The sequence below is a fragment of the Oncorhynchus masou genome, chromosome 10 (genome assembly GCF_036934945.1).
Source record: "Oncorhynchus masou masou isolate Uvic2021 chromosome 10, UVic_Omas_1.1, whole genome shotgun sequence".
NCBI classification, from domain to species: Eukaryota; Metazoa; Chordata; class Actinopteri; order Salmoniformes; family Salmonidae; genus Oncorhynchus; species Oncorhynchus masou.
The window spans coordinates 22,122,016-22,144,085 of record NC_088221.1 but is presented as its reverse complement, the minus strand read 5'-3'; the positions used below and the strand labels follow the sequence as shown (position 1 = coordinate 22,144,085).

The 22,070-nt window shown below is 49.5% G+C and overlaps 1 protein-coding gene across 2 annotated transcripts in view; it reads left to right on the top strand.

Moving 5' to 3' along the window:
* LOC135547337 (cytoplasmic protein NCK2-like) overlaps positions 1 to 19,510 on the top strand; it is a 53,791-nt gene extending 34,281 nt beyond the window's left edge. For both annotated transcript variants that reach the window (XM_064976253.1, XM_064976254.1), the window contains exons 2-4: positions 815 to 1,059; positions 13,665 to 14,479; positions 14,927 to 19,510. In XM_064976253.1, the coding sequence (XP_064832325.1) occupies positions 831 to 1,059; positions 13,665 to 14,479; positions 14,927 to 15,121 (1,239 nt within the window). In that variant the 5' untranslated portion in view covers positions 815 to 830 and the 3' untranslated portion in view covers positions 15,122 to 19,510. The remainder of the gene's footprint in view (positions 1 to 814; positions 1,060 to 13,664; positions 14,480 to 14,926) is intronic.
* Positions 19,511 to 22,070: the final 2,560 nt, after the last annotated feature.

Here is a 22,070-nt window from a genome sequence, read left to right as displayed (position 1 = left end):
ACATCTCTGGAGAGACCTGAAAAGCGCTGTGCAGGGACGCTGCTAATGCAACGTGACATAGCTTGAGTGGATCTGCAGAGAAGAATGGGAGAATCTCCCCAAATACAGGTGTGCCAAGCTTGTAGCTTCATACCCAAGAAGACTCAAGGCTGTATTCACTGCCAAAGGTGCGTGAACAAAGCACTGAATACTTACGTAAATGTGATTTTTTTTCAGTTTTTATTTGTAATATATTCGCAAACGTTTCGAAAAAACAACATTTTCCATGCACACACACTTTCATTTACATTCTCGTGCTAACACAGAGTAGCTAAGGTAGTGCTGTAAAACTGTGTTCACCTGACCCCTCTCCTGCACTGTGAAATAAGGCATGCTTAATCCCTGTCACACACACACACACACACACACACTAAGCAGTGCCCTCATGCCTGCGGTCTGATTGGATAGATGTGGTCTGTAGTTAGATGGTAAAGCTGATGATCTAATGTGAATGTGGTAGTGATTTATCTTATCTGACGTCGTAATTCTGGCGTGTGTGAAATGGAGAGAGGATTACATTAGTATGATTCTATGTATTCGTGTGCTTTTCTGCTTTCTTTTTCAATCTCTCACACACTTATCTCCCCATTACCATAATTGTCTCATCGTTAATTTATTTCTAGCATTAAGATCAGTTCATCGCACATTCCTGTGATAATAGGTGGCTAATGCTTTGGCTAACATTTAGACAACCCTCTGTCTTTCTGTCTCTCGTCTTATTTGGGGTCGATGTGTAACTTTCCATCTCTCCCTCTCCTTTCCACCCCCCTGCCAGGGGGACTCCATGAAAAATGATGGAGGAGGTGACAGTTGTAGCCAAGTGGGACTACACGGCCCAGCAGGACCAGGAACTTGACATCCGGAAGAATGAGCGGCTCACCCTGCTGGACGACAGCAAGACGTGGTGGAGGGTGAGGAACGCCTCCAACCAGACAGGCTACGTCCCCTCTAACTATGTGGAGCGCAAGAACAGCCTGGTGAAGAAGGCATCGCTGGTCAAGAACCTCAAAGACACACTGGGTAAGAGGGGTGGGGCTGGGTAAGAGGGGTGGGGCTGGGTAAGAGGGGTGGGACTGGGTAAGAGGGGTGGGGCTGGGTGAGAGGGGTGGGGCTGGGTGAGAGGGGTGGGGCTGGGTAAGAAGGGCTGAAGATGGAGAGGTCGAAGAGTATGTTGTTGGTAGTTTATCAGCAGAGTAGAGTTGAGCGTCTCTTGACTCCCTCCGCCTCTATTTTTTTCATCCTCCTCTAAACTCCAGCTAGAATTGCATGAATTCATTATTTGCATCTATCCTGAATTGTGTGTGTGTGTGTCTCATCCCGCCCTCACTCAGTCTCTGTCTGACAGGGTCTGGTACTGGGGTTGTGTGTGTCATCCCGCCCTCACTCAGTCTCTGTCTGACAGGGTTTGGTACTGGGGTTGTGTGTGTGTGTCATCCCGCCCTGACTCGGTCTCTATCTGACAGGGTCTGGTACTGGGGTTGTGTGTGTCTCATCCCGCCCTGACTCAGTCTCTGTCTGACAGGGTCTGGTACTGGGGTTGTGTGTGTGTGTCATCCCGCCCTGACTCGGTCTCTATCTGACAGGGTCTGGTACTGGGGTTGTGTGTGTCATCCCGCCCTGACTCAGTCTCTGTCTGACAGGGTCTGGTACTGGGGTTGTGTGTGTCATCCCGCTCCGACTCAGTCTCTATCTGACAGGGTCTGGTACTGGGGTTGTGTGTGTCATCCCGCCCCGACTCGGTCTCTATCTGACAGGGTCTGGTACTGGGGTTGTGTGTGTCATCCCGCCCCGACTCGGTCTCTATCTGACAGGGTTTGGTACCGGGGTCAGGTGTGTGGATGTGAGCCTTTATGCTATTTTAGAGGAGCTCTCCACCAGCACCCCAAGGACTGTGTTCAGTTGGCCATCGCTCTGAGCTGCCACACCTTGGTGTCTGTAGGTCCTCTCATTAGTGTGTGTGTGCGTGCGTGCGTGCGTGCGTGTGCTAGGGTTATCAAATGGCTGGTGGAGACTGGAGAGAAACTCTTGCATGTTCCGTCTCCTTATTCCACTGATCTTATTTTTCAGTAACTCTTTCTATACTTACATTTTCTGAACTGCAAATTTCAGGAATCAGTCAATATTTCTTGCCTGCTTCAAAGAGAGAAACAAATGAAGCTGAGCACACATGCCTTATTGTTCCTGTCAGTTGTGAGTAATTCAATTAGATGTTGTTTGTAGACTGTCAACAGACATTAATGGAATTTGTAAACCGCTGGGTTTGAATATCTGCTGCTGGTTAGAGAGAGAGTGTGAAGTTTACAGAGAGAGACTGAGAGACAAACATACAGAGAAAGAGAGACCCAACCAAATCATGAGAAAACAAAAAGATAATTACTTGACACATTGGAAAGAATTAACAAAAAAACAGAGCAAACTAGAATGCTATTTGGCCCTACACAGAGAGTACACAGCGGCAGAATACCTGACCACTGTGACTGACCCAAAATTAAGGAAAGCTTTGACTATGTACAGACTCAGCGAGCATAGCCTTGCTATTGAGAAAGGCCGCCGTAGACAGACATGGCTCTCGAGAAGACAGGCTATGTGCTCACTGCCCACAAAATGAGGTGGAAACTGAGCTGCACTTCCTAACCTCCTGCCCAATGTATGACCATATTAGAGAGACATATTTCCCTCAGATTACACAGATCCACAAAGAATTCGAAAACAATTCCAATTTTGAAAAACTCCCATATCTACTGGGTGAAATTCCACAGTGTGCCATCAGAGCAGCAAGATTTGTGACCTGTTGCCACGAGAAAAGGGCAACCAGTGAAGAACAAACACCATTGTAAATACAACCCATATCTATGCTTATTTATTTTATCTTGTGTCCTTTACCATTTGTACATTGTTAAAACACTATATATATATAAATATTATATATATATAAAAATATATATATAAATATATATATATATATAAATATAAATAAATATTATATATATATAGATAGATAGATAGATAGATATATATTTATATATTATATATTATTTATATTATATTATATATAATATGACATTTGTAATGTCTTTATTGTTTTGAAACTTCTGTATGTGTGATGTTTACTGTTAATTTTAATTGTTTATTTCACTTTATATATTCACTTTATATATTATCTAACATACTTGCTTTGGCAATGTTAACACATGTTTCCCATGCCAATAAAGCCCTTGAATTGAATTGAATTGAATTGAGAGTCTGTGAGGGGAGGGCGGAGTGATGGGAGGGGAGAGCAGGGCAGGGTGATGGGAGGGGAGAGCAGGGTGAGGGGAGGGGAGAGCAGGGCAGGGTGATGGGAGGGGAGAGCAGGGCAGGGTGAGGGTAGGGGAGGGGAGAGCAGGGCAGGGTGATGGGAGGGGAGAGCAGGGCAGGGTGATGGGAGGGGAGAGCAGGGCAGGGTGAGGGTAGGGGAGGGGAGAGCAGGGCAGGGTGATGGGAGGGGAGAGCAGGGCAGGGTGAGGGTAGGGGAGGGGAGAGCAGGGCAGGGTGAGGGTAGGGGAGGGAGAGCAGGGCAGGGTGATGGGAGGGGAGAGCAGGGCAGGGTGAGGGTAGGGAGGGGAGAGCAGGGCAGGGTGAGGGGAGGGCAGGGTGATGGGAGGGGAGAGCAGGGCAGGGTGATGGGAGGGGAGAGCAGGGCAGGGTGAGGGTAGGGGAGGGGAGAGCAGGGCAGGGTGAGGGTAGGGGAGGGGAGAGCAGGGCAGGGTGATGGGAGGGGAGAGCAGGGCAGGGTGATGGGAGGGGAGAGCAGGGCAGGGTGAGGGGAGGGGAGAGCAGGGCAGGGTGAGGGGAGGGGAGAGCAGGGCAGGGTGATTGGAGGGGAGGGGAGGGGAGAGCAGGGCAGGGTGATTGGAGGGGAGGGGAGAGCAGGGCAGGGTGATTGGAGGGGAGAGCAGGGCAGGGGGAGGGGAGAGCAGGGCAGAGTGAGGGGAGGGGAGAGCAGGGCAGAGTGAGGGGAGGGGAGAGCAGGGCAGAGCAGGGCAGAGTGAGGGGGGAGAGAGCAGGGGGAGGGGAGAGCAGAGCAGGGTGAGGGGAGGGGAGAGCAGGGTGAGGGGAGGGGAGAGCAGGGCAGAGTGAGGAGAGGGGAGGGGAGAGCAGGGCAGAGTGAGGAGAGGGGAGGGGAGAGCAGGGGAGGGGAGGGGAGAGCAGGGCAGGGTGATGGGAGGGGAGGGTGATTGGAGGGGAGGGGAGAGCAGGGCAGGGTGATTGGAGGGAGAGCAGGGCAGAGTGAGGGGAGGGGAGAGCAGGGCAGAGTGAGGGGAGGGGAGAGCAGGGCAGATTGAGGGGAGGGAGAGCAGGGCAGAGTGAGGGGAGGGGAGAGCAGGGCAGAGTGAGGGGAGGGGAGAGCAGGGGGGGAGAGAGCAGGGGGGAGAGAGCAGGGGGGGGAGAGCAGGGTGAGGGGAGGGGAGAGCAGGGCAGGGTGAGGGGAGGGGAGAGCAGGGCAGAGTGAGGGGAGGGGAGAGCAGGGCAGAGTGAGGAGAGGGGAAGGGAGAGCAGGGCAGTGTGAGGGGAGAGCAGGGCAGTGTGAGGGGAGGGGAGAGCAGGGCAGAGTGAGGGGAGGGGAGAGCAGGGCAGAGTGAGGGGAGGGGAGAGCAGGGGGAGAGAGCAGGGGAGGGGAGAGCAGGGGAGGGGAGAGCAGAGCAGGGTGAGGGGACGGGAGAGCAGGGTGAGGGGAGGGAGAGCAGGGCAGAGTGAGGGGAGGGGAGAGCAGGGCAGGGTGAGGGGAGGGGAGAGCAGGGCAGAGTGAGGGGAGGGGAGAGCAGGGGGAGAGAGCAGGGGGAGGGGAGAGCAGGGTGAGGGGAGGGAGAGCAGGGCAGAGTGAGGAGAGGGGAGGGGAGAGCAGGGCAGAGTGAGGAGAGCAGGGCAGTGTGAGGGGAGGGGAGAGCAGGACAGGGTGATGGGATGGAAGGGGAGGGGAGGGGAGAGGAGGGCAGGGTGATGGGAGGGAAGGGGAGTGCAGGGGAGGGCAGAGTGAGGGATGGCAGGGTAGGGGGGGCAGAGGGAGGGCAGGGTGATGGGAGGGAAGGGGAGGGCAGGGGAGGGCAGAGGGAGGGATTGCAGGGTAGGGGGGGCAGAGGGAGGGCAGAGTGAGGCAGGGCAGAGGAAGTGCAGGGGAGGGCGGAGTGAGGAGAGTGGAGGGCAGAGTGAGGGAGGGCAGAGGGAGTGCAGGGGAGGGCAGAGTGAGGGAGGCCAGAGGGAGTGCAGGGGAGGGCAGAGTGAGGGAGGCCAGAGGGAGTGCAGGGGAGGGCAGAGTGAGGGGAGTGGAGGGCAGAGTGAGGGAGGGCAGAGGAAGTGCAGGGGAGGGCAGAGTGAGGGGAGTGGAGGACAGAGGGAGGGCAGAGTGAGGGGGGGAAAGCAGAGTGAGGGGAGTGGAGGGCAGAGTGAGGGAGGCCAGAGGGAGTGCAGGGGAGAGCAGAGTGAGGGGAGTGGAGGGCAGAGTGAGGGAGGGCAGAGTGAGGGAGGGCAGAGTGAGGGAGGGCAGAGTGAGGGAGGGCAGAGTGAGGGAGGGCAGAGTGAGGGAGGGCAGAGTGAGGGAGGGCAGAGTGAGGGAGGGCAGAGGAGAGAGGGCAGAGGGAGGGAGGGCAGAGTGAGGGAGTGCAGGGCAGGGCAGAGTGAGGGAGTGCAGGGCAGGGCAGAGTGTGGGAGTGCAGGGCAGGGCAGAGTGTGGGAGTGCAGGGGAGGGCAGAGGGAGTGCAGGGGAGGGCAGAGGGAGTGCAGGGGAGGGCAGAGGGAGTGCAGGGGAGGGCAGAGGGAGTGCAGGGGAGGGCAGAGGGAGTGCAGGGGAGGGCAGAGGGAGTGCAGGGGAGGGCAGAGGGAGTGCAGGGGAGGGCAGAGGGAGTACAGGGGAGGGCAGAGGGAGTGCAGGGGAGGGCAGAGGGAGTGCAGGGGAGGGCAGAGGGAGTGCAGGGGAGGGCAGAGTGAGGGGAGTGGAGGGCAGAGTGAGTGAGGGAGGGCAGAGTGAGGGGAGTGGAGGGCAGAGTGAGGGAGTGCAGGGGAGGGCAGAGTGAGGGGAGGGGAGGCTATGCGAGGGGATGGGTAGAGTCTGTTACTGACACAGGGATTCCTCTCTGCTCCGTGGATCTCTGCCCCCAAAAGGAGCTCCATGAGACTGTGTGGGCCAACACTGCACAGCCTGTCACTTTCATTCACCAGCAGCACGTTGTGTGTGCTTGTGTGCGGCGTTCTCAGATCTTTAATAACTATCAATAAGAACATTTCACATAATCCTAGAGCAGGGATGGGCTAACTGCAATTTCATGCAATTCTACACATTTTACACATTTTGCCATGGGGTGTAGAGACAACATTGCCGTTTTAAAGAACATTTGCTACAATTCTACACATTTTGCCATGGGGCGGAGAGAAGATTTAGCTAAATGTAACTAATTTCATGCAATTCTATACATTTTGCCGAATTACCGTCCGGGGTGTCCCCATAGGTCGGAGAGAAATATTTGCAATTTTTAATATGATATGAGTTAGACCAAAAAAATCAATGGGGCCACCCCGGACAGTAATTCAACCATGATAACCAGTTTAGATAACTGGCCACTAAAGAAACTTGGCAATCTAAAAAAAAATGTAGCTGGCATTGGTTGATTGGGCTGATTGAGTGACTGACATGACAAGAGGAGAACTGCTGATGCACAGCCACATTTCCAGATTGCACCTTTAGTATTCTACTATTCAACTTGCTACAGTAAGTTGAGACCCCGACTGAGTTCTCCCCCAACCCCACCTCCCTAATGTGTTTTATCCGAGGGCCAGGTACCCATCCCTGCCCTTGAGGCACTGAGCCATCATTCAACAAACATTCTAATCTCACTCTGTTATCCCCTGCACTCTGTTATCCCCTGCACTCTGTTATCCCCTGCACTCTGTTATCCCCTGCACTCTGTTATCCCCTGCACTCTGTTATCCCCTGTACTCTGTTATCCCCTGTACTCTGTTATCCCCTGCACTCTGTTATCCCCTGCACTCTGTTATCCCCTGCACTCTGTTATCCCCTGCACTCTGTTATCCCCTGCACTCTGTTATCCCCTGCACTCTGTTATCCCCTGCACTCTGTTATCCCCTGTACTCTGTTATCCCCTGCACTCTGTTATCCCCTGCACTCTGTTATCCCCTGCACTCTGTTATCCCCTGCACTCTGTTATCCCCTGCACTCTGTTATCCCCTGTACTCTGTTATCCCCTGCACTCTGTTATCCCCTGCACTCTGTTATCCCCTGCACTCTGTTATCCCCTGCACTCTGTTATCCCCTGCACTCTGTTATCCCCTGCACTCTGTTATCCCCTGCACTCTGTTATCCCCTGTACTCTGTTATCCCCTGCACTCTGTTATCCCCTGCACTCTGTTATCCCCTGCACTCTGTTATCCCCTGCACTCTGTTATCCCCTGTACTCTGTTATCCCCTGCACTCTGTTATCCCCTGTACTCTGTTATCCCCTGCACTCTGTTATCCCCTGCACTCTGTTATCCCCTGCACTCTGTTATCCCCTGCACTCTGTTATCCCCTGCACTCTGTTATCCCCTGCACTCTGTTATCCCCTGCACTCTGTTAATCTGACACCTCTTTGAGTGTATCCATAATTAAAGGGTAGTGTGTCTGTATATTCCATTAAAGGATGGGTCGTGTGCAGGCCAGTGAACCTAACCAGGGTTGTAGTGTGGCCCCTAACACAGCCATGCTGTTCCCCATCCATCCATTCGAGCATTGAACAGTGCTCCACTCACCAGCCTAATGGTGTTACAGCCCGTGGCGAAACCACGGAACAACGAATCATCCCCATCTGTTATTGAGTTATACATTACGCCCAGGTTCCTATTCAACCCCTAGCATTTCAATATGTTGTATTTGATCATGACTCTGTACTCGGATAGTTAAGATTTTGGCTTGGAAGTAACTTCTAATGTGTCTTATTCTGTGTGCGCACACGTGTGTGTGTGTGTGTCTGTGTGTGTGTCTGTGTGTGTCTGTGTGTGTCTGTGTGTGTGTGTGTGTGTGTGTGTGTGTGTGTGTGTGTGTGTGTGTGTGTGTGTGTGTGTCTGTGCGTCTGTGCGTCTGTGTGTGAAGTCAGCGCTCTATAAGTTATGGTTGGACTGGGTTCCTCTTTGCTCTTCTTGAATGGAATAGAAGCCCAGCAACATTGACTCAAAATGGCTGTACCATTGACAGACTCTGCAGGCCAATACAGGGCAACCATCTCCCCAGTGATCCATAATGGCTGTGCTCACTCATCCAGTGACACCTACTGCAGGCCAATACAGGGCAACCATCTCCCCAGTGATCCATAATGGCTGTGCTCACTCATCCAGTGACACCTACTGCAGGCCAATACAGGGCAACCATCTCCCCAGTGATCCATAATGGCTGTGCTCACTCATCCAGTGACACCTACTGCAGGCCAATACAGGGCAACCATCTCCCCAGTGATCCATAATGGCTGTGCTCACTCATCCAGTGACACCTACTGCAGGCCAATACAGGGCAACCATCTCCCCAGTGATCCATAATGGCTGTGCTCACTCATCCAGTGACACCTACTGCAGGCCAATACAGGGCAACCATCTCCCCAGTGATCCATAATGGCTGTGCTCACTCATCCAGTGACACCTACTGCAGGCCAATACAGGGCAACCATCTCCCCAGTGATCCATAATGGCTGTGCTCACTCATCCAGTGACACCTACTGCAGGCCAATACAGGGCAACCATCTCCCCAGTGATCCATAATGGCTGTGCTCACTCATCCAGTGACACCTACTGCAGGCCAATACAGGGCAACCATCTCCCCAGTGATCCATAATGGCTGTGCTCACTCATCCAGTGACACCTACTGCAGGCCAATACAGGGCAACCATCTCCCCAGTGATCCATAATGGCTGTGCTCACTCATCCAGTGACACCTACTGCAGGCCAATACAGGGCAACCACCTCCCCAGTGATCCATAATGGCTGTGCTCACTCATCCAGTGACACCTACTGCAGGCCAATACAGGGAAACCACCTCCCCAGTGATCCATAATGGCTGTGCTCACTCATCCAGTGACACCTACTGCAGGCCAATACAGGGCAACCATCTCCCCAGTGATCCATAATGGCTGTGCTCACTCATCCAGTGATACCTACTGCAGGCCAATACATGGCAACCATCTCCCCAGTGATCCATAATGGCTGTGCTCACTCATCCAGTGACACCTACTGCAGGCCAATACAGGGCAACCATCTCCCCAGTGATCCATAATGGCTGTGCTCACTCATCCAGTGACACCTACTGCAGGCCAATACAGGGCAACCACCTCCCCAGTGATCCATAATGGCTGTGCTCACTCATCCAGTGACACCTACTGCAGGCCAATACAGGGAAACCAATGATCTCCAGACTGAATATGGTTCCCTTGGCTTTAGTCCATCTGACAGATTTACAGGGGGCACAGTGCACACTGTCACCGTGCCAACGCTGCCTGCCCATAATGTTTGTGAAGACATAAACAGCTGGACGTTTATGGACTGTTTTATAGACTGGGCACTGAGCTACAGTAGTGCTTTGTGTTAATAGCACCCTGCTAACATAATGTTATGACAGGCGGTAACCTTACAGTGCAGGAAATGGAAAATATATATGACCATTTCTTTTTTAAAGTGCTTGTTAACTGTTAATAGCTTCTCATTTGTAGCGGTATGCAAACTAGAATTGTGATGATGATGATGATGATGATTTATGGGTTGGATGTATAGTGTTTCCCCAAGTGCTGAAAGTGTGTGTGTGGGGGGGAGGCTTACCTCATCCACTACCTCTCATAACACCTGTTACTATATTACCTCTGACTCCCCTGGGTTTCATTGTACTGCTCCCTGTGACCCCGTCAGGTGGTCCTGTGTATTGGTATGCCAACCTCTGATGCCCCTCTGGGTTCTTATAAAGACATGCTGAGGTAGGAGTCTCCTGGGTCAGGCTCCAGTGCTGAATGAGGTCTCTGTGTCCAGGGCGGTGAAAGAATGGAGGGATGGAAGGAGAGGGAGTGTGGGGGGAGTGAATTGAGACTGTTCCCCTGCCAACCAGCAGGCCAGAGCCTTGAAGTGGAAATGAGCAAGAGCAAAAGAAAGTGTGTGTGCGTGCGCACGATTCAGCTGGGCTGTGTGGGTCTCAGGGGAGTTTTATGTCTGCTGTTCCCTGCATATCTCTGCTCTCTATCCTGTGACAGTCGACAGCATAGTCTCTCCACGGGATGGCTTGAAGTAGACCCCGGAGGAGAGCATTCAAGTGGGGCCACGCGCGCACACACACACACACACAGTGCATTCGGAAAGTTTTCCTACCCCCTTCCCTTTTTCCACATTTGGTTACGTTACAGCATTATTCAAAATGTATAAATACATTTCCTCAATCTACACACAATACCCAATAATGCAAAGCAAAAACAGGTTTCTTTTGCAAAAATGTTTGCAAAATAAAAATAACAGACCCTTTGCTATGATACTAGAAACTGAGCTCAGGTGCTTCCTGTTTATATTGATCATCCTCGAGATGATTCTACAACTTGATTGGAGTACACCTGCGGTCTTTTCAATTGATTGGACATGATTTGGAAAGGCACCCGCCTGTCTATATAAGGTCTCACAGTTGACCGTGCATGTCAGAGCAAAAACCAAGCCTTGTGTCGAGATGGGAGAACCTTTCAAAGGACAGCCAACTCTGCAGCACTCCACCAATCAGGTCTTTATGGTAGAGTGGCCAGACGGAAGCCCCTCCCCAGTAAAAGGCACATGACAGCCCGCTTGGAGTTTGCCAAAAGGCACGCAAAGGACTCTGACCATGAGAAACAAGATTCTCTGGTAGACGAAAAACAACTTCTATTTGACCTAAATGCCAAGCGTCACATCTGGAGGAAACCTGGCACCATCCCTATGGTGAAGCGTTGGTGGTGGCAGCATCATGCTGTGGGCAGGGACTGGAAGTCAGGATCGAGGAAAAAATAAACGGAGCAAAGTACAGAGAGATCATTGCTGAAAATCTGCTCCAGAGCACTCAGGACCTCAGACTGGGTCGAAGGTTTACCTTCCAACAGGACAATAACCCGATCGACTTGAACCCGATCGAGCATTTCTGGAGAGACCTGAAAATAGCTGTGCAGCGGTGCTCCCATCTAACCTGACAGAGCTTGATAGGATGTGCAGAGAAGAATGTGAGAAACTCCCCATATACAGGTGTGCCAAGCTTGTAGCGTCCTACCCAAGACGACTCGAGGCTGTGACCACCGCTGAAGGGGCTTCAACAAATTACTGAGTAAAGGGTCTGAATACTTATGGAAATGTGATATATATTTTTTTATATACATTTGCAAAAAACACACACGAAGATGATTACGTACTGTTTGGAATAGCACACAGAGGGTGAGACACTGTATGCTCTTTCCATGACAAGCTGACCGGGTGAAAGCTATGATCCCTTATTGATGTCACCTTAAATCCACTTCACTCAGTGGAAGGGAGGAGACAGGTTAAAGGAATTTCAAGCCTTGAGACAATTGAGATGGGTCTTTCATTCTTAGGTGTCTGGATCGAGAATGGTACACCACCCCCAGAACATCCAGCCAACTTGACAACTGTGGGAAGCATTGGCGTCAACATGGGCCAGCATCCCTATGGAATGCTCGACACCTTGTAGAGTCCAGGCCCTGACAAATTGAGGCTGTTCTGAGGCTAAAAGTGGGTGCAACTCAGTATTAGGAAGGTGTTTTGTTCACTCCGTGTGTGATGTATGTTTGGTGTCGTGTCTCCTTGACTGTCGTCACTTCTCAGGCGCTCTGAGAAACAAGCCTCTCACATAACCCTTGTTTTACATGGACCTTGACTATTCTATTAAACATTGTGGTCTGTTTAATATTTCTGTCTTGTTTGCATTTGCCCATCCCTTTGTCTTTTTCATTCTCTCTTTCTGTCAGCTCTGCCCTGTGATGTCTGGTCTTCTGTGTGTTAGTAACAGCTGCCAAGGGACTCCTCTCCTGCTCCCATCTCCGCTCTCACACAACAAAACAGCAGGAAAGTTTAGTGCCACTCTGTGTGAACCCGATAACTTCTTGAGTTAACTCACACAGTCATCTAAACAGATGTGACCTAGCTCTTATCTACACTGCAGCACACACACACACACACACACACACACACACACACACACACACACACACACACACACACACACACACACACACACACACACTTGTCACTTTTCTCTGTGTTGTGACAAAACAAATGACAGCATTGGGAATGTTTGTGTGCAGTGGAATGTAATTGTGCTTACTTTAGTTATGCAGTATGTTTGGTTACATTTGTATTAGTCAGATGTAATTGGCTTGTAGAGTAAGAGATGCCCGGATGTAGGTCTGTCTGATATGTTCCAATCAACCACCTGAGCCATGAGACATCTGTATGCCAGTCATCCGTCTCCCTGGGTCCGGTAGCTGAACAACTCTTAGTTGGCCCCGGCTGGCGCTCCCACGTGGGTTACGCGGCGGGTAAACAAGCAGCATGGAGGAGACGAGCGCTTTGTTGTTGCTGCCTGCTGTCTTTTTGTTGTGCAGAAAGAGGCAAGGAGACAGGTAGGAGGAGAGGAACCTTTGATCCCCTGCCTGCCTGTCAGTCAGGACCACAGCAGAGCCACGCACCAGACACCCTGTCTGCTCCACTTTCCTCCCCGGCCAGCATGCACTAGTTTCATCCTTTTAATGCGTGGAGACGCAGGTAGCTGAGTGGTGCTGAACACCTGGTTTAATGAGGAGATGTGAGTTGTGACAAATACACTTAACAGTTGTGACCGAGGGAGTGTGTATGTGTGTCTGTCACTTGGGTGCATTTACTGTATGTGGGTGGAGAGAATTTCTGTGTATGTAGAGTCTGATCTTGTACTGTATGTATGTGATTGTGAACTATAGTATGTGTGTGCTTGCCCTCTCAGCTCTTTGAGGAGGAGGTCCCCTATCTTCTATATTAAGTGTTGACATCTCCACTGGGCCTAGAGTACAGCCTGCAGCCTCAATTAGTGTGTTCCCCCCCTAACCCTAACTCCTGCCTGGTCTCTCACTGGAGCTTAAGGCTGCCCTGCCCACACACACAAATCCACTTTGTCTCCTGCTGCCTCATTTACTCAAAGCTTTCTCAGTACCACTGGATTAATGACTTATCAAAGGACTTGGGTTGTAGATATGCGGCAGGGGTGGCAGAGCGTTGGGCCGAAAGAAATCCCTGAGCCGACAATGTGAAAAATCTGTCTGTGCCCTTGAGCAAGGCACTTAACCCTAATTGCTCCTGTAAGTAGCTCTGGATAAGAGTGTCTGCTAAATGTAAAAATGTAGATATGAAAGATGTATATTTAGTGTCTGGTTACACCGGTGTTGTAGTACCAGTTTCTGCCACCTGCTAGAAGAAACCTGAAATGCTTTTGATTCATTCCACTGGCAACAACAGACTGTTGTCTTTCACTGGCTGTCTAAAATGAAATAAAATGTCAGGTCATGTTAGCTTAACATACTGATGTAGTCATTCTCTTCCTTTCTCCCCCATCTCTCTCTCCTCTCTCTCAGGACTGGGTAAGGGCAGAAGGAAGCAGAGTGCCCGTGATGCCTCTCCCACACCTAGCACGGATGCAGAGTACCCCTCCAATGGGAATGGGGGAGGAGGAGGAGGCGGTGCCGAACGCATCTACGACCTCACCATCCTGGCCGTTGTCAAGTTCTCGTACATGGCGGAGCGCGAGGATGAGCTGACCCTAGCCAAGGGGTCCCGGGTCACTGTGATGGAGAAGTGCAGTGACGGTTGGTGGCGGGGCAGCCAGGGAGGTCGCGTGGGCTGGTTCCCCTCCAACTATGTCCTGGAGGACCCCGGAGAGAGAGAGGGCGAGGGGGGTGGAGGAGGAAGGGACTCTCCAGGTTATCCAGGGCAGGGCAGGGGGGCCACGATGACCAACGGGCGGGCGGGAGGTGGTGGCGGCCGGGATGTAGAGGGAAGTGGTGCGCTCCATCTGGTCCAGACTATTTACCCGTTCAGCTCAGTGACGGAGGAAGAGCTGAACTTTGAGAAGGGAGAGGTGATGGAGGTTGTGGAGAAACCAGAGAATGACCCAGAATGGTGGCGCTGCAGGAACGCCCAAGGCCTGGTGGGCCTAGTGCCTAAGAACTACGTGCTGGTGCTGACTGATGCTGACGGGCCTCCCGGGCTCCCCGCCCTGCCACAGTCGCCCCCTGGCTCCCCACAGATCCGCTACCTGGGGCCGGCGATCGTGGGCAAGTTTGCAGGCAGGGACTGGTACTATGGAGGGGTGACCAGACACCAGGCAGAACTGGTCCTCAATGAGAGGGGAAAGGAGGGGGACTTCCTCATACGGGACAGTGAGTCATCGGTGAGTGGGGGGAGAGAGGATGAAGGAGTGATTGAGGATAGTGGGAGGAAAGGAGGGGGACTTCCTCATACGGGACAGTGAGTCATCGGTGAGTGGGGGGAGAGAGGATGAAGGAGTGATTGAGGATAGTGGGAGGAAAGGAGGGGGACTTCCTCATACGGGACAGTGAGTCATCGGTGAGTGGGGGGAGAGAGGATGAAGGAATGATTGAGGATAGTGGGAGGAAAGGAGTGTTAAGGGAGCAGGATGGAGGGAAGAGTAGAATAATAAGTTAGAGAATAGGAGAGATCTGCACACATGAACAGCAGAAATATTGACCTGTGATTTATAAATGAAGTCATGGTGCCCTCTGCTGGTGGATAGTGAGTAGCGTTAGTAAAGGAACGCATGTTTGTTGGAGACAAATTGGTGAGTAAATGAACTGACTCTCCCTTTCTCTCCCTCTAGCCCAGTGATTTCTCTGTGTCTCTGAAGGCACCTGGGAAGAACAAGCACTTCAAGGTGCAGTGTTCAGAGGAGGTCTACTGTATCGGCCAGCGCAGGTTCAGCTCCATTGATGAACTGGTGGAACACTACAAGAAAGCCCCCATCTTCACCAGCCAACACGGAGACAAGCTCTACCTGGTCAAACCTCTGCTGTGACACACATACATGAACACATATACACACACAGGCACTCAGACATGCATATATACACATACACACTCCACCAAATGCCCATATCCCAGCAATCCTCAACATGATGAACTTGGGGAGATAACTTAGTCTGTTTTAGCCTAGTCACATTGCTGGTCTTGGTTCTGTTTCCTTTCTTTGGTTATAAGTTTTCTGTTTGTTTGGAATTCCCACATTTTTGTAACTCATTTAAAACTCTCTCCAGAGGTTCTGATGATTTCTAAAGTAAATAATGACTTCACTAAGTGACCATTTGTAAACACCCTCTTGCCTTTTCTCCTCTTCTCTGCCTTCATCCTCCTCAGAACTGTAGTCATTTTCTTCCACCTCTACCTCCTCTTCATCGAGGAGAAGTAGGAGAAAGCGAAAGAGCAAATTGAAAAGAGTGGAGAGTTTGAATGTCTGTCAATGTACAACACGTACTGTATTGCTCTTCTATTGGCTCCAGCTCTACACTACACTTTTGGCACATTTCCAGTCAGGATTCACCAGTGTTTTACACACAAGGCTCAGACTTTTCTGTTTCCCTCTACTCGGGCCGGCACCCGTGTCTCACTGGGCCGTGGCTCCGGCGGTCCTGCTCTCATTTGGGGCCAATAACAGCTGGCATTTACATAAATGGCTAACTGAACTTTAACACCTTCTCACAAAGCAACAGTTTTGATTATGCAGAGGTTGTTTATTCAGTTCTTCACAAATCTTCATTGTCAGCCCTAACTATGGAAACATCATTTCCCTAGTATAACATTAGGCTGTATACACTAACTAGTGTAACGCTGGTGTTACAGTCCAAAAGCAGCATTACTGTTTTGCTAGTCTATTGGTTCCAGCTTTACGCGACACTTACTGTTCTGATGTTCTATTGGCTCCAGCTCTACACTACTTCTATTTGATTGTCTCCAGCTCTACACGACACTTACTGTACATCCTCACTCACTCATTCCCCGGCCCTAGTGCTGTTTTCCAATGAAGATCAGGTCTTCAGGCGTTTTACTCTCAAAGTTATATACAGTGCATTCAGAAAGTATTCAGACCCCTTGAGTTTTCCACATTTTGTTACATTAGTCTTATTCTAAAATATATTCAATTATTTTTTCCCCCTCATCAATCTACACACAATACCCCCATAATGACAAAGTCAAAACAGGTTTGTAGACATTTTTGTAAATGTATTAAATATAAAAAACTAAAAACTGAAATCAAGTATTCAGATCAGTTACTCAGTAGTTTGTTGAAGCACCGATTACAGCATTGAGTCGTCTTGGGTATGATGCTACAGGCTTGGCACACCTGAATTTGGAGAGTTTCTCCCATTTTTCTCTGCAGATCCTCTCAATCTCTGTCAGGTTGGATGAGGAGCGTTGCTGAACAGCTATTTTTAGGTCTCTCCAAAGATGTTCGATCGGGTTCAAGTCCGGACTCTGGCTGGTTCACTCAAGGACATTCAGAAACCTGTCCCGAAGCCACACCTGTGTCGTCTTGGCTGTGTGCTTAGGGGTCGTTGTCCTGCTGGAAGGTGAACCTTCGCCCCAGTCTGAGGTCCTGAGCGCTCCGGAGCAGGTTTTCATCAAGATCTCTCTGTACTTTGCTCTGTTCATCTTTCCCTTGATCATGACTAGTCTCCCAGTCCCTGCCGCTGAAAAATATCCTCACAGCATGATGCTGCCACCACCGTGCTTCACCGTAGGGATGGTGCCAGGTTTTCTCCAGACATGATGCTTGGCATTCAGGCTATAGAGTTCAATCTTGGTTTAATTGGACCAGAGAATCTTGTTTCTCATGGTCTGCGATTCTTTAGGTACCTTTTTGCAAACTCCATGCTGGCTGTCATGTGCCTTTTTACCGAGGAGGGTCTGGCCACTCTACTATAAAAGCTTGATTGGTGGAGTGCTGCAGACATGGTTGTCCTTCTGGAAGGTTCTCCCATCTCCACAGAGGAACTCTGGCGCTTTGTCAGAGGGACCATCGGGTTCTTGGTCACCTTCATGACAAATGCTCTTCTCCCAGATTCCTCAGTTTGGCCGGGCAGCCAGCTCCAGGAGGAGTCTCTGTGGTTCCAAACTTCTTCTATTTAAGAGTGATAGAGGCCACTGTGTTCTTGGGGACAATCAATGCTGCAGCAATATTTTTGGTACCCTTCCCCAGATCTGTGCATCGACACAATCCTGTCTCAAAGCTCTACGGACAATTCCTTCGACATCATGGCTTTTTTTCCCCCTGACATGCCCTGTCAACTGTGGGACCACATAGACAGGTGTGTGCCTTTCCAAAACATGACCAATCAATTGAATTTACCACAGATGGACTCCAATCAAGTTGTTGAAACATCTCAAGGATGATCAATGGAAACAGGATGCACCTGAGCTCAATTTCGAGTCTTGTAGCTGAGGGTCTGAATACTTGTGTAAATAAGGTATTCATGTTTTTTTATTTGTAGTACATTTGCAAACATTTCTAAAAAATTGTTTTTGCTTTGTCATTATGTGGTATTGTGTGTAGATTGAAGATTTATATCTATTGAATCAATTTTAGAATACGGCTGTAACTGAACAAAATGTGAAAGTCAAGGGGTCTGAATTCTTTCTGAATGCACTGTATGTGTTTATGTAGCTGACGGCAGGCACTAATTCAAGAGTACTTAAACTGTTGTTTTGATTTGCTCTGTGCGTCTGTTTACCAATGTATCGATCGTGGGGTTCTCAGCTTTTCCTAGTTGATATATCTGAATGTTATTGAGCATTGTTATTTCATTCTTGTTCCCACTGTATGTATATATTCAGAAGAAGATGAGGTACGCAATATGAATCATTTCGATCCAACCTACGGGACTGTGCCGCTAATGACGTGGTGGAAATTATGATACTTTTGTTCAATAAAAGTTTTTGCAGAATAACTCAAATCTTGGGCTGTGTGGCAGCGTCTACGCTTTCTGCCTCGGATGTTGTACTGTGTGACAAGTGGTGATTGCTGCAGGTCTCTGGGGGTGGATGGATACAACATGTTGTTATTGTTCTCCCCTATAGTTACCATCAGAGCCATGTATTTACCTAGTTGCCATTGAGGTTTCTGCATTATGATGCATTTACACGACACTATAACATTCTATTTCAACCATGTTGGCGCCCCGTTAACATTACATGGGGAATATTTAAATCTTGCTATGTAACTGCCCACTAAGCATTAGGCGATGTCTTCTGGACGTCTATTTTCTGTCGTCTTGTCTTGACCGGTGGTGGGTTTTTTTTTTGGTGCTGTCCGGACTGGCCTTGATTTGCCGTCTATATTTGGCCTTGATTTGACCCCCCAAAAAAGACATCTGTGATTGGTTCGGATTGGCCTTGATTTGACCCAAATATAGACGTGTATGATTGGTCCAGTATGGTGTTTGCCTTTCACGCCACGACCCGGGTTTGTCTGTCGCTACATTGTGTCAGAAATGGGTTGGCAGCTATGACCTTAACATCATGACTGGTAGCCTAAGCAATATGGTGAAATCTCCTACTAGCCCAGAATTCCACGGATCCTCCTTTTAGATTTGTACTGTAGTGAACAAGTATAGGCCTACACTTCCCACTTAGCATAAGGACGTTGATTCTTGGTCCGGACCAAATTGGAACTAATCATAGACGTCTGTTTGGTTCAGATTTGGTCCGGTCTGGACCGGCCTTGATTTCAATGTCCATTGTCCACTGTACAGTAAAGCACCGCAGCAGAGTACAGTAAAGAAACATAGACCACAGAGTACAGTAAAGAAACAGAGTACTGTATTGTACCCTACTTTACTCTAATGTACTTTACTGAACTAAACTGTACTGTACGATACTGTTTTTACTGTACTGTAATGTACTGTACTCTACTGTAATCTACTCTACTGAATAAAACTTGACTGTCCTGTACCATACTGTACTGTGCTCTACTGTACTAAACTGCTGTACTGTAATGTGAAGTTCATTCTTGGGAAACAGCCTAGGCGTCTATGATTTGTTCAGATTTCACTCTGATTCGCACTGACCATATTTGTATGTGGCGGAGGTCATTTGAATAATACCAGTATGCTTTACAAGTGTATGTTTTTCCGTTTACATTTTGGTGATTCAGCAGACACTCTAATCCAGAGCGACTGACAGTCATTGCGTTCAACTAAGGTATATAAACATATCACAGTCATAGCAAGAAGAATTATAAATCTGTAACACTTACTGAGAATGTCAATGTAGTTGAAGTGGTCTGATGGTTTATTCTGTAGGTTGGACGACTTTGAACATCATCGCTGCCAATTTTAAAGCTTTTGAAAACGCTAACATAAGTCCATGTGACAGATGGGAGCAATAATAAATATTCTGTTGCACCTCTTCAGTTGGCTCTTCTATATTATTGTCATGTGACGCTTACTTCATTGAGAATGCATGTGCAGTCAATTTCTCCATAGAATCATGACTGAAAAATACACACTCAGCAATAAAAGAAACAGACCTTTTTCAGGACCTTGTCATTCAAAGATAATTATAACACTGTTTCCCATTCAATGAACCATAAACAATGAATGAACCTGACCTGTGGAACGGTCGGTAAGACACTAGCAGCTTACAGACCGTAGGCAATTAAGCTCACAGTTATGAAAACTTGGGCCTTTCTACTGAATCTGAAAAACACCAAAAGAAATATGCCCAGGGTCCCTGCTCATCTGCGTGAACGTGCCTTAGGCATGCTGCAAGGAGGCATGAGGACTGCAGATGTGGCCAGAGCAATAAATTGCAATGTCCGTACTATGAGACGCCTAACAGCACTCCAGGGAGACAGGTCGGCCAGCTGATCGTCCTCGCAGTTGCAGACCACCATGGAACAACACCTGCACAGGATAGGTACATCCGAACATCACCTGTGGGACAGGTACAGGATGGCAACAACAACTTCCTGAGTTACACCAGGAACGCACAATCCCTCCATCAGTGCTGACTGTCCGCAGTACGCTGAAAGAGGCTGGACTGAGGGCTTGTAGGCCTGTTGTAAGGCAGGTCCTCACCAGACATCAGCGGAAACAACGTCGCCTATGGGCACAAACCCACCGTCGCTGGACCAGACAGGACTGGCAAAAAGTGCTCTTCACTGATGAGTGGCGGTTTTGTCTCACCAGGGGTGATGGTCGGATTCGTGTTTATTGTCGAAGGAATAAGCGTTACACTGAGGATCCATCATGGTCTGGGGCGTTGTGTCATAGCATCGTCGGACTGAGCTTGTTGTCATTGCAGGCAATCTCAACGCTGTGCGTTACAGGGAAGACATCCTCCTCCCTCATGTGGTACCCTTCCTGTAGGCTCATCCTGACCTGACCCTCCAGCATGACAATGCCACCAGCCATACTGCTCATTCTGCACGTGATTTCCTACAAGACAACAATGTCAATGTTATGCCATGGCCAGCGAAGAGCCTGGATCGCAATCCCATTGAGGACATCTGGGACCTGTTGGATCGGAGGGTGAGGGCTAGGGCCATTACCACCAGAAATGGCTGGGAACTTGCAGATGTCTTAGTGGAAGAGTGGGTTAACATCTCACAGCAAGAATTGTGAAATCTGGCACAGTCCATGAGGAGGAGATGCACTGCAGTACTTAATGCAGCTGGTGGCCACATCAGATACTGACTTTTTCGTTGTTTTTTTTATTTTACCTCTTTTTTTCTATCTTGTCTCATCGCTACAACACCCGTACGGGCTCGGGAGAGACAAAGGTTGAAAGTCATGCGTCCTCCGATACACAACCCAACTAAGCCGCACTGCTTCTTAACACAGCACGCATCCAACCCGGGAGCCAGCCGCGCCAATGTGTTGGAGGAAACACCGTGCACCTGGCAACCTTGGTTAGCGCGCACTGCTCCCGGCCCGCCACAGGAGTTGCTGGTGCGCGATGAGACAAGGACATCCCTACCAGCCAAACCCTCCCTAACCCGGACGACGCTAGGCCAATTGTGCGTCGCCCCACGGACCTTACGACAGAGCCTGGGGCGAACCCAGAGTCTCTGATGGCACAGCTGGCACTGCAGTACAGCACCCTTAACCCCTGCGCCACCCGGGAGGCCAGATACCGACTGTTACTTTTGATTTTGACCCTCCCTTTGTTCAGGGACACATTACTCACATGTCTGTTGAACTTACTCACATGTCTGTTGTACTTGAGGAGGAGATGCATTGCAGTACTTAATGCAGCTGGTGGCCACACCAGATACTGACTGTTACTTTTGATTTTGACCCCCACCCCCTTTGTTCAGGGACACATTATTCAATTTCTGTTAGTCACATGTCTGTGGAACTTGTTCAGTTTATGTCTCAGTTGTTGAATTACGTGTTCATACAAATATTTACATATGTTAAGTTTGCTGAAAATAAACGGAGTGTACAGTGAGAGGATGTTTTTTTTTAGTTTATTTTCCACCTGTAAATTATGCATTTTCAACTTCTGTACAAGACGTCTCTTTCGACGCCCAGAAAATGACTGATTTTGCTTCCTCGGTGAATCTCAGATTAGAGCAATATAAAAAAAAGGATTGGTTGGCCGAACTCTCTAAATACATGGCTCTGGTTATCACCATAGATCTGCCTGTTTAAATGCAGTCTGGCTGGCTGCCGATTGACTCAGACCAATCGATAATGGATTGGCACGGTCTGCCACGGATCTGATGACACATAGCTGTCAACATGCAGCTTGACTGATTGATTGGACTCGCTTGCCTCAATCTGATCAGAGTAAATGACTAATACTTTAGCTCCCTCACAGACACGCCATCAGCCCCCATCACCAGTACAAATTATGTTGATGATTGTGAAAGGGTAAATGAACAGACTAGCCAACTTTTTTTCTACACTTACACCCACAACTTTGTCAGACATGGATTAGGGGTTTGTTAGTTGTCAACATGGTGT